This window comes from Crotalus tigris, unplaced genomic scaffold (genome assembly GCF_016545835.1).
Source record: "Crotalus tigris isolate CLP2741 ecotype Arizona unplaced genomic scaffold, ASM1654583v1 scf7180000024434.1680833, whole genome shotgun sequence".
NCBI classification, from domain to species: domain Eukaryota; kingdom Metazoa; phylum Chordata; class Lepidosauria; order Squamata; family Viperidae; genus Crotalus; species Crotalus tigris.
This window is the reverse complement of record NW_024100602.1, coordinates 572,544-584,850: the sequence shown is the minus strand read 5'-3', so window position 1 is coordinate 584,850 and position 12,307 is coordinate 572,544. Positions and strand designations below refer to the sequence as shown.

Here is a 12,307-nt window from a genome sequence, read left to right as displayed (position 1 = left end):
GTAGTTATGGAGAATTCTGTCCAGCCATAGAGCTATAAACTCTACCCACAATCTAACCAAGGAAGCCCAACCATCTATATGGGACTAAAGGAATTCTGCCAAAATCCCATCCCCCTCTGCAGTTCAGGGAATTCTGTGTTCACTTCCTGATTAGCCAGATATGTGTGACTATTAAAGGATCACTAGAAATATGATTTGTGAAAAGGAAGAGAGTTTGACAGACTGAGCTCATGACAAAGGCACCTGGGGGCAGGACTTACATCTTAATATCAGTGACTGCGAGAGGAGATGTCAGAGAGTACTTACTGTACGGTATAAAAGATAGGGTAGCTGAGTCAGGACCTGAGGAATAGGTGAGAAGTTTCACATTTCCAGGACGAACAAAGATGGATATGGACCACAAGATAAAAAGGGCAACAGAGCTGATTGAAGAGAAGCTGAAACTGGAAGAAGAACAGCAGCAAGTGAGTATCTAAAGCCAAATAAGGCTGGTTATTTGGGACCCAGGCAGTAAATGTAGATGTAGAAGATAGGACCTGGAAGGTTACTGAATCCTATGAATGGAAGTTTTTGGCACTAGACAGGCAAAATATTCTTGCAAGCCAAAGCTTTATCAGAGAATTTTGTGAATTGGTTCAGGAAGCAGGTTTTGAGGGGAAACCGTCTTTTGGCCTCGAGTTTTAATGTTATGGTTAAAAGAAACTGAAAAGGGGAACCACTATTTTAACTTTTATGGCAAGCATGAAATATATTGCTGCTTTATCAGACTGTAGCATACCAAGGTCTCCCAAGAAAACTCTAGGTATTAAGAGAGAAAGCCTCATTTTCTTACTCCATCTGGATATCTTTGTGGTAAAAATTAGGTTTCGAGATAACTATCGGGATATCCTGGGAGCAGCAAGAGATTATTGTTTACTTTTTATATTTTTCTTAATTGATATTACTTTTGGGCTTTGAAAACATTAATAAAATTACTTAGAAGAAAAAGAATTTGGATAAATCTAATAAAGCTCTCAAAAGCAGAATGCATCATAAATTAGAAAAGAAAAGAAAAAGCAGAGAGCAGATGCCTCAGACTTGAACATTTTCTCCATTTTTTTTAACCCAGAAAAAACACTCCTCTGTAATGCCACCTGAAGTAGTCTGGTTGAATATCCCACATCAGGAGAAGGAGAAAAAACAGGGACCTCTTAACAAGGATATTACAAGTCTTAAGGTGAGTGGGGTTTTTAGATCCTATTTCACTATTCTACCAACAAAACCCACACCCAGAACATATTTCATTGGCTGAAACATCCTCTGTTTATTAGTCACTAGCTTTCTACCACTCCAGGAGGCATTGGAAATCAGCAAACCACTGTGATGTAATTGTCAGAATAGATCTGAATGTGAAATGGGGAAAGAAATGTAGATTCAAATTGTGATCACTCCATACAATCATCTTGATTGATTACAAGTTTTTATCAACTGATACATATTTTTATGTTGGCAAAAAAGCATGTGAAGGTCACATTCAGCATGCTAATTATTGTCCAATCTATATTGATCAGTGTTGATACAAAGATTTTAATGGAAGTGTCAGATTATAGCCAGTGATATCATTTGTTAAGAATGATGATGCAGAGTTTATAAAAACTAGGCAAGCAGTAGACAGCAATAGGTCATAGATCTAATATGCTTGAATAAAAATAAAGATTCAATTTGTAATTTTATCATTTGATGTTGAAAATGCCTGTGACAAAATATATAAATAGGACATGTTTGCTGTACTAAATAGATTTGGATTTCCTTTGGAATTCATAAAGTAGAATATATGAATTGTCCACAACTGTTTTCACCTACCTTTTCACTACTTAGAGGAACTAGACAAGGATGTCCATTTTCATCCTTGCTTTTTTAATATCTGCGTGGAACCCTTGGACTTTGTTATTAGACAACTTAAGGAGTAGCCAAGGAGTAGTACATAACTCAGTTGAACACAAATTGGTTTTATTTGCAAATGAAATTATTTTGTTTATTTCTAAATTACATGCTACTATCCCAGAGTTGATGTACGTATGGATGCCTTTAGTAAAAAAAAGCAGAATACTCCATTTGGTTACCCATTTAGTTAAGAAATATTAATTCTATATTTGTGCTGAATCCATTAAATATCCAGGTAATGTTTACACTAAAGGATATAATTAGTAACATATAAATACAATATTTAGAGAGGTTTCTTGAGATAGATGGGAGTAATAAATCCTTACACTTTGGGAAAAGGTGAATGCTCTCAAAATGAATATCATTCCCAAATTAATTTATATTCTAAGAAGAATTCCAGTTCATATTTCTGGAAAATATTTTCAGAAAATATTTTTTTCTTTAGAAAATTACTATGGAGTTGTTCGATTCCAAGAATATTTTCACAAAAAATGCAATTACCAATTAATAAGAGAGGAATTGGTTTTCTGAATCTGGAATTATATCATCATGCTTGCCTATTGTCAGATATTAAGTACTGAAAGCCAATATATAGTGTTAATTTTCTTACTTGGACAACTTATATGTTAAATATACCGTAAATGCCGGCGTACAAGGCAACCTGGCATATAAGACGAACCCCGTCTTTGTCGCCGAGCCGCATTCCTAGAACGTCATCTTATACGCCGGAAACTACCAGTATTTCCGGCGTATAAGACGACCCCCGTCTTTGGCGCTGATTTTAAAGCTTGCGGAAGTCGCCTTATATGCCAGCATAAACAATACTAAAACTCTAGTAAACCTGGAAACAATTAATTAGTTAAAAATGGAATGGAATGTTTAATCAAAAAAGATTTGTTCCTTTTTCCCATGCTATATTGGGAAACACAACTTTAAAAATTAAGAAAATGATGATGATACGGAAAAATGGAATGGAAGTAGTGATAATTGACTTTGGATCAACTGATAGATGAACAAAGATGAATTTTTAACATACTCTGTGTTAAGAGACAAGTATCCTGTACTAGGTATAACTCAATCGCAATATTTATAGTTACCACACTTGTTAACAAGATTGGATCAGCAGCATTTTCAGCTTCTGAAACCCCTAGTTTATAGTATAGTTTATATACTAGACTTTAGTGTAACTTGTTAAATCCTTTAAAACTAAAAAATCTATTGTTATTTTTAAAACAAATATCATAGAAACTATCAATTTGCTATGCAGATGCTAAGAAATTAGAGGAATAAAGAATTAAAGGTTGGTCTATTTATGTATTTATTTATTTTTATTTGTTATATTTAAGAACCACCCATTTCCCTCACTAAAGGACTCTGGGCAGTCTACAATAAAATATTTAAAGCATAAAAACAGTATATAAAAATTTAAAAAGGCAAGAATTGTTAAAATTAATTAAAAAGCAAGAGGAGGGCTCCAGGGCACTAATCAGCCCCATGCTTCCATACTTCTCGGTGCATCCCAAGCAAGGGGGCAGAGCCATGCTTTTATGCCTTTCCTGAAGGCCAGGAGAATGGCGGCCCTCTGGGGGAGTGTTCCACGGTGGAGGGGAGGGGGCGGTAATGACAAGAAGGCTCTCTTCCTGGACCCTACCAGTTGGAATTCTTTGGTTGACAGGATCCACAACATACCTTTCCTGTCTGACTGGGAACAAAAGGTTGATGTGACAGGCCAAAGATCGTTCTGTGATATTACTTAGAAAATTAGACAACTAATAGGTCCTAGACAATTTTTGAAAATCATAAGGGTTTTTGTATATGTTTCTCTTCCTATAGGGACAAGAAAAGGTGCGGAAGAGTTCTATGGACCTAAGAAAGGAGATCCTTGAATTTGGTGGCACTGAATACCTCTTCAAACTACAGAAAAAAGCAAAAAAGGAGGAGAAGAAACCAGAGCCTGAACCAGAGGAAATTGTAGGAAAAGAGAAAAAGAAAATAACTGGGGGGAAAAGGAGAAAGGGAGAAAGATCAAGCAGATCTTGGGAAACAGAGCAAAATGGCAGAGAGCAATCTTCTAGAAACTGGCTGTTGAGAGAGAGAGAGAAGGAGAATTATCAAATTTATTTGCCACCCATCTCATACATATGAACTTTAACTCCCAGAATTCCAGATCCAACATGACTATTATTGAGGATTTTAAAATAAAAGTCCATTAGTATTTTCCAAGAGCCAGTTTGGGGTAGTGGTTAAAGCAACAGGCTAGAATCTAGGAGAGTAAGGTTTTTTTAATCCAGTGCACAATATCTTGGTGGGGTTCATATTTACTTTTTCCTATAAAATACTTTTCATATAACTTTTTATATAAAAGTTAAAATATTGTCATCATCCTTTTTTAAAAAAATGCTTACAGACTGGGCCTGTGGCAGTGGAGGATTTTTTGAAAGCCGCCGTGCAGGGCCGGATACAAGTTGTGGAGAAGTTTCTGGTAGATGGAGGCTCCCCAGACAGCTGTGATGAAGTAAGACCATGCAGGTGTATTTTTCTTGGGACTATTTTTCACTTTCCATAAAGATATATATTCAAATGTTTGTTGATTGAGTAGGATAATGTTAAGTTCAATGCCTGACTTAGGGTGTGCTTTGCTGCTTCTTTTACTGCAAGTAAAATCCAATGTGTAAACCCTTCATTGAGGGGATTTTTTTGGACATAATCTGTTTTTAAATTGATACAAACTCCAACAGGAGAAAAGGCTTTTGTTTATTAATAAAAGTAATGTTAAAATTGGAATAAGTTGCCCCAAATTTGTTATTTTCTTTCTATATCCAAAACATATCCATAAAAGACAGGCACAGATGAGTTGCTTGTAGACTGCTTCTGGATTTAAAGTCTTTGATTTCAAGTACAGGTAGTCCTTGACTTACGACCACAATTGAACCCAAAATTTTTGTTGCTAAGCAAGACAGTTAAGGGAATTTTGCCCCCTTTTGTTGCCACAGTTGTTAAGTGAATCACTGCAGTTGTTAAGTTAGTAATATAGTTGTTAAGTGAATCTAGCTTCCCCATTGACTTTGCTTGTCAGAAAGTTGCAAAAAGTGATCATATGACTCTGGAACACTGCAACTGTCATAAGCATGAATCAGTTGCCAACTGTCTAAATTTTGATTATCTGGGCATGGGGATGCTACAATGGCCATAAGTGAAAAATGATCATAAGTCACTTTTTTCAGCCATTGTAACTTCAAATGGTCACTAAATGAACTGTTATAAGTTGAGGACTATCTGTATGCTTGTTCATATCCAGCTCAAGAGTAAAAATGTTTGGAAAATAGAAACGTAAAATAGAAATAGAGCACTGATGGTTTTACCTAATTTCGGTAATTAAATGTCTGCAAGAAAACAAGCAAGCTCAGAGAGCACCAAGGACTCATTTCAATCTTGAGCTACAAATATTCTCCTTTATTAATAGAAATGTCATTCCAATAGCACATCTGCTCTTTTCAATACATTTCTATAAAAATATGGGTGGGGTTGGTTTAAAACAGCATATGGAGGAGTCATATTGATTTGTTATGAGCAGCTATAGGAAATGTGGTGTTGGCAAAGATTTTTAGAAAACAAGGAGCCTATAAATGTTAGAAAATCATATTTTGGACATGGCCTTTTCTCTTTTTATCCAGCCATTTACAGAAGACTAATGCTGTCCCTCACTTAGTTCCACAGGACAGCGTTGCATCGTGCCTCCCTGGAAGGGTACACAGAAATTGTAGAGAAGGTTTTGGACAAAGGTGCCACTATTGACTTCAGAGATCGCGTAAGATACTTCTCTGTGTCTGCTGAGATTGCCACCCTTTCTCTGCATGGGCTATTTATGTATTATTGCCACCAAATTCCTCTAAAGCACAATGGAAATATATATGGAGTATTCTGGGTACAAAATTGTGTGCAGATCTATCTGTTTTTCTTGGGTTGAGAGTTATAATTATATGGAATCAAAAAGAGAATACTGGAGACAACCTTGGAAGGAGACTGGAACAGTTGTTTCCTGACAACTCATGGTTTTTATTGACAGTTGGATTGCACAGCTTTGCACTGGGCCTGTCGTGGTGGACACCTGGCTGTTGTGAAGCTCTTGCAGGAAAAAGGGGCTAATCTAAAGTTGAAGGACAAGGTGAGTTGAGAGGTGGAAACTTGTTCAAGGAAAGAGGTCAGTGTCACATGGGAAATTTGAAAAAAAGATTTAAGGAAATAGGAAGATTCTAATGTTAAGGCAGAATACACAACTTATAGTTCTCTGAAAGCTTTAGGTGATTCAGTAGATTGTCTCCCAAACCCAACTATAATATTTCATGTGACAAAGGAAGAAATGTATCAAATACATGATTGTGATTAATGAAATTAAATTAATTCTGTCTAGAATGCCTACTTTTTGGAGTGTGAATCCAAGTACATTAATCACAAGTGAAGATACAAACCTTCATCTCCCCACTTTCAAGATTCAGGAATATAACTAGGCTTTCTAGAAAAACTGAAAAATAAGGTTTTCTGAATCTACTATTAGTATTTTATTTGGGGTGTACTCACATTTAAACTTCTAGTATTATTGTTGGCTATACAGTCAGATTTGGCATTTTTATCTACCTATTGAGTCCTGGGATAAACAGATATTGTTATCTGATGATATCAAAAGAACCTTTGGAGGATGTAAGCTGTTCCAAGTGCCTTTTGACTGATAGGGATTTTGTTAATGCCAATGAAATTCAAGTGGTGTACAGATGCCCAAGATGCCTATTGCTATTGATACTAGCTTTGCTTTCTTTTGCAAAAAGTTCTACTTTTATTAGCAGGTCCTTGTATTTTGTGACTTTCTCCAGATCTTTCTCTTCTAATTCTGCTGTCTGCAAGTTCTGCCACATCCACTATGAACATTTTTTTGTCTTTCTTATTGACAATTGTTAAGTCTGGGTGTTATGTGGCAGGTGCTTGTCTGTTTGAATTCTAAAGTCCCAGAGCACTTCATTACTATTAGATTTCTATATTGCTTTTTTAAAATATAGAAATAACTCAAAGTGGTGAACGTAGCTAATACTCCTCCTTCCTTGACCCCTCTCCCGACAGTAACTCTTTGAGTTGGGTTGGGGTAAGAGAGAGCAACTGACCCAAAGTCACTCAGCTAGTTTTCATATCTAAGAGAGGCCTAGAACTCACAATATCCTAGTTTCTATGCCAGCATCTTAAATATAAGGCCTGCTTTCTCCCACCCTCATTGCAGTAGGTTGGGTTGAGAGAATGACTGGCCCAGCTGATTTCCATAGCTGAAAAAAAAAGTCAGATCTGAGTCTCCCTGTTTTTAGTCTCAATATTTCACTATGACACCAAATAGACTCATTTTAATTAACTACCTTTAATTCAAGAAAAAAATAGCTAACAAGGAATCATATTTATCCTTTTCTACTTTTGCTTTTTGTTCTTTACATTTTTTCATTGTCTGTTTGAACTCAGCTTCTCAGTACGCCTTTACATGTGGCCACTCGCACTGGTGTAGCAGATGTTGTGGAATATCTGATAAACAATGGCGTGGATGTCAATTCACGTGACCGTGTAAGAAATACCTTTTTCTGACTGCTTGTCTATTTAACATGTAACTTGCACCTTAATCCACTTTTTAATGTAAATGACCACAATTACACACACGCAGAGGATTTGTAAGAATCATACTACCCAGATTTCCTTGTAGTACAGGTGAGACATAAATGTAATATGAAGTTCATGCAAATATTTGCACTCAGTCACAAATGAAACAAAATGAAAACTAAGCTTGAGAAAGATGTGCTATGGTTTTATGATTTAAACATCTTCCTTTTGAAGTTTAATGTCAAATTCTCAATCTTCTTTTTTCTTTTCAAGATAGCCAAGCAATTCTCTATTGTAACAGTTTCATATCATCTTAGATATTTCAGCCTAAAAAGTACAAAATGAAATACTCTATTTCTACTTTCAGATTCCTAGTGCTTATATTTTCTACCTATAATAATGGTAAACCTGCAATCTTATCTATGACAGACAGAGATTATTCAGCTGACCTGATTTTTAACTTCATAGTATTTGCCCATTTCTTGCTATAGCTGACTCAGGAAGCCATATTCAGTGGATCCAGGCTAATTTTAATGCATGTTTTTTTTTAATCTAACTGTTTATTTGACTGCTATTTTTCCTGTTTTGGTACTATAAGCAAATTCTTGTTGACTACCAATCTTACATATAGATTTAATTCTCACATAATACTGTCATTGTGCAGTTTGTTTGTTTTTGATAACATAATTTATGAATTTTCCTATAGTTGACTAGCATTATCTATGAACAAGTCATTAGAGTTATTCAACAAACTGGTTAAAAATATTAGCATTATATGTGAATTTAGACAGTGTGGTATTGTCATCTCTCTACTGCAGGAGGGAGACAGTGCCCTGCATGATGCTGTACGCCTCAATCGCTACAAGATAATTAAGATGTTGATTTTGCATGGGGCAGATATGTTGGCCAAAAATCTGGTAAGTTTTGACCCATTGTGCATATACCCTGGTTTATGTAACTTACATTTGCAAATAAATCAGTAGCAACAAAAATAACAGCAAAAGAAATGTGGTTTCTTTTTTAGATGCTGTCCAGTGGTATTCAATAAATCAGCAAATGCATAGCCATATTTTGAAGAAATGGAACATTATCATGTCAGTTTAGAGTTTGTCAAATGTCTTTATCTCTATTTCTCCAATACAGGCTGGCAAAACTCCTGCAGATTTGGTGCAGTTATGGCAGGCAGATACACGGGAAGTGCTGGAAAAGAAAGAGCCAAACACAACAGAAATGCCAACATGAGATGTAGTTGGATGAACAAAGCAGACACTCACAATTCAAAGCAAGAATGGTTTGAGATTAAATAAATGTGGTCACAAAACACCAATAAAGATGCAATCAAAACAAAACAAAGCCAGAAAATCAGTGGAAAAACAGCTATTCTAATGTTCTGTTTAGTCAACCATAATGCTACTTTATCTTTGGCAGTTGCATGATGAGATTACGTTCAATAGCTGAGAACTTTCCATTTTTTTCAAACAGGCATTGTGAAATTTCTGCTTGTCACACAGTTGTTAAAGGTCTGATAAACAACTGCAATTCTGATATCCACTGAGTCAAATTGCACTTAGCTATTGATAATTCCCACAAGTTTCCAACAGCTGCATGATAACAAACTAGTTGGATATGACACAGTTCAAATGTGATTGCTCTGGGACTGCTTGCAGGTGCAGATAACCATGTGCATCTTTTCCTATAACTGGCCAAGTAGTGAATGGCAGAAGAGACTCACAGCTTGAGAAGCAACAGCCTTTCTGAATGCAGAACAATCTGCTTTCAAGCTTCCAGAAAAAATAAAAGACCAGCAATTCAATGGCTACAGGAAAAGCCATTCCATAAAGGAAATGTAAAAACTTTCTCCACAGCTTTTGCTTTTGCAAGCAGAATGTAAAGGAGACTTTAAACTGGGCCTTAACACTGTTTGAATAGATACCTTTTTACCAGGTAACTGAATTTTTTTTTTAAAAAAATACTAAACATATTACAAATGTCAACAGAACTCACCTATAATTACTATTAAATAATTGAAACAAATTAAAACCATGTACAATGAGATTACAAAAACAAAATTGTTTAAGGGGGTAGGGGAACATCATCACCAATTAAAAAAATGTAAGAGTAGAAACATACAAAAGCAAGTAAAAATAATGACAAAAGATCACCATTACATACAAACTCATAATAATATAGAATAGGTAGTTGCATGATTTTTGCTTTAAAAGAAAGATTAACAAGAAAAGTGAACAATCCCTCCTTTACTACTACTGCCTGCCAGCTGCCAGCAGTTTGACAGTTCTATTTTCACCGGTTCAAGGTTGACTCAGCCTTCCTTCCGAGGTGGATAGAATGAGGACCCAGACTGTTGGGGGTAATAATCTGACTCTATAAACTGCTTAGAGAGGGCTGTAAAGCAGGGCTTTTCAACCAGTGGTACGGGTACCACCTGTGGTACATTGGCACCTGGCAGGTGGTACGCAAGCATTCTAGAAAAGTGGTAGCGGGGGAGGGGAATGAACTGAACCGGTGGCAGCACCGCACAAGCCTAAGTGAGAGATGGCCGGAGCTGCAGGGCTGTCAGGGCTCAGCGGAAGCGCCAGGATCGGCACTTCTTCGGGAGTGTCAGGGCTCAATGGAAGCGCCAGGATCAGCACCAGGCTCCAGCTGGAGCTTGGCGCTGATCCTGGCGCTTCTGCTGAGCCCAGAAGAAGCGCCGATCAGCTGGAATGTTGCAGCATCTCCAGGGTCTGGTGATTTACATTCAGATGCTTGGCAACTGATTCATATTTATGACCGTCACATGTCCCAGGGTCATGTGAAGTGACCAAAACCTGCTGCAACCACCCAGCAGATGGGGGGGAATAAAAACCAAACACCCCCACTGCACCCCCGCTGCCAATCCTCAACAGAAATGCTCACAACAATGGAAATCTGGGAAAGGAGGAAGAGTGCCGCCAGGTGGGCAGGCAGGTGTCTTGTTCAGCTGTGGCTTGGGGGGCACTTTTTTCAGTGCCATTGTAACTTCGAACAGTCATTAAGTGAACTATTGTAAGTCAAGGACTACCTGTACTTTATCACATTTTTCCTTTTTTTGGTCATCAAGTTTTTGCTAGGCAACTGGGGGTACTCGGATATTGTCATATCCTAAAAGTGGTACAATGGGTGAAAAGATTGAAAAGCCCTGCTGTAAAGCACTGTGAATTGGTATATAAGTCTAAGTGCTATTGCTTTTGCTACTGGTATTTACATATCAATGTTAAAATTGTAAGTGTAAGAAGAAAATGCAATATGTTATGAGGGTGACAGTTGCAAAGTTGCACAAACAGACACAATATACTGAGTATGTGAAGTCAGTACAAATTGCGTTATTTCTATGGTAAAAATAGTATCAGTGCTGATTACAACAAGGCTACAAATCATGTAAAAACACAATACTCCACTCTATAGTCAATTTAGACACAAAACTAAAGTTGAAAAGACACAAACATGTGTTGTCTTTTTTGTTTATCTTCTAAATTTAAAACAGTACAAAAGAAAAATGTAACTTTGATCTAGCCATCTGTTAACACTATCTACCAACCACAGCAATGCATGGACTAAATATTAATTTGATTAATTCATGTCCAAAGCATACATTTCAGAGAACTGCAAAGTCTGACAACCTGGAGAACCTATCACTTTCTAGAGTGTGAACCTAAGCATCAGTTGGGTGGCTGCCATGAGCTTGTCTGCTGGCCTTACTTTCTAAGTTGCATATTCACTTAAGAACAATTCACTTGAGGACATAGGACAACCTTTGTTTCTTTGGCAGAAACGTCGTTTCCAATATTGCATAAGATGCATTCCGGGTGAACAGGGCAGCCAAGGCTAAATTGGTTTAACAAATGGAGATCAGATGTTGGCAAAATAACAGTTATTATTTTGTGCTCATTAAAAGCATTAACACCCTTCAGCAGTGAACAAGGCACATTAAACTGAATAAAGAAAATGCAAACTCTGCCATGTTGCCACTCTCTAGTCAGCACAACTAGAGTCAGCACACTGGGAGTTTTTCTATGGATAATTGCATTGCCTAAACCTGGATGGTATTATGATAAGGAGAGAAAGTACTTCTGAAACATTGGTACAGCTAAGATACACTTAAGCAGGTCTCTTTGAAGGGCTAGGGGCATGCTGAAGACATATCATGAAATGCCCCCCAAAGATGTTGCCAGGGCATGTTTGTGTCATGGTTAGGTGAAAATGGGGGAAAGCCTATAATTCCCAAGAGCAACCTCGAAGTTTATAAAATCTGTCAGGGTTTGTCACTGCTTACCTGGGGGGGGGGAAGGGGGAGGATTTGAATGACTGAATGGATCTGAAACAGCCAACAGATGCCAGTGTTGTTTATTAATGGAATTTATAGGTTGCTTGGAGTAGTCTCAGACTGGAACAGCTATAACTCCCATAAACAAGCTCAAGGGATGTTTCTGCTTTGTTGTGACAAAAGGCTATAAAAGCCTAATTTATATCAAAGCAAATAAACCCATTCTCTCAGCAACCTCTTTGCTTAACTGTGGATTATTGAATAAGCCACGTTTTTAGCTAAGCAAGTATTTGTGGGGGGGCAAAATCAAATAAACCATATTATGACATAGAGCACAACTGCCATTTTGCTCTCTTTTTCTGGCCTGTCATTGTCGTTTATTCTGCTGGTATGGCTGTCAAGAAAGGCTCTTTTTTGTTTTTTCACCTTAACCTCTGGCTTTCCCCTCTTCTT

The 12,307-nt window shown here is 37.1% G+C and overlaps 1 protein-coding gene across 1 annotated transcript; it reads left to right on the top strand.

Moving 5' to 3' along the window:
• Nucleotides 1-252: 252 nt before the first annotated feature.
• ANKRD2 (ankyrin repeat domain 2) lies at nt 253-8,878 on the top strand. The gene is made up of 9 exons (XM_039331123.1): nt 253-464; nt 1,109-1,216; nt 3,757-3,894; nt 4,331-4,438; nt 5,633-5,731; nt 5,990-6,088; nt 7,420-7,518; nt 8,370-8,468; nt 8,695-8,878. Exons 1-9 carry the CDS (start codon nt 387-389, stop codon nt 8,791-8,793), a joined length of 927 nt encoding a protein of 308 aa, XP_039187057.1. The 5' UTR covers nt 253-386; the 3' UTR covers nt 8,794-8,878.
• The last annotated feature ends 3,429 nt before the right edge of the window (nt 8,879-12,307 follow it).

Excerpts from the sequence above, each read along its gene's own strand:
- ANKRD2 (XM_039331123.1), top strand. The coding sequence starts at position 387 with ATGGATATGGACCACAAGATAAAAAGGGCAACAGAGCTGATTGAAGAG. Across the intron at positions 4,439-5,632 it reads CCCCAGACAGCTGTGATGAA|TTCCACAGGACAGCGTTGCA; the intron begins GTAAGACCATGC and ends TCCCTCACTTAG. Across the intron at positions 6,089-7,419 it reads ATCTAAAGTTGAAGGACAAG|CTTCTCAGTACGCCTTTACA; the intron begins GTGAGTTGAGAG and ends GTTTGAACTCAG.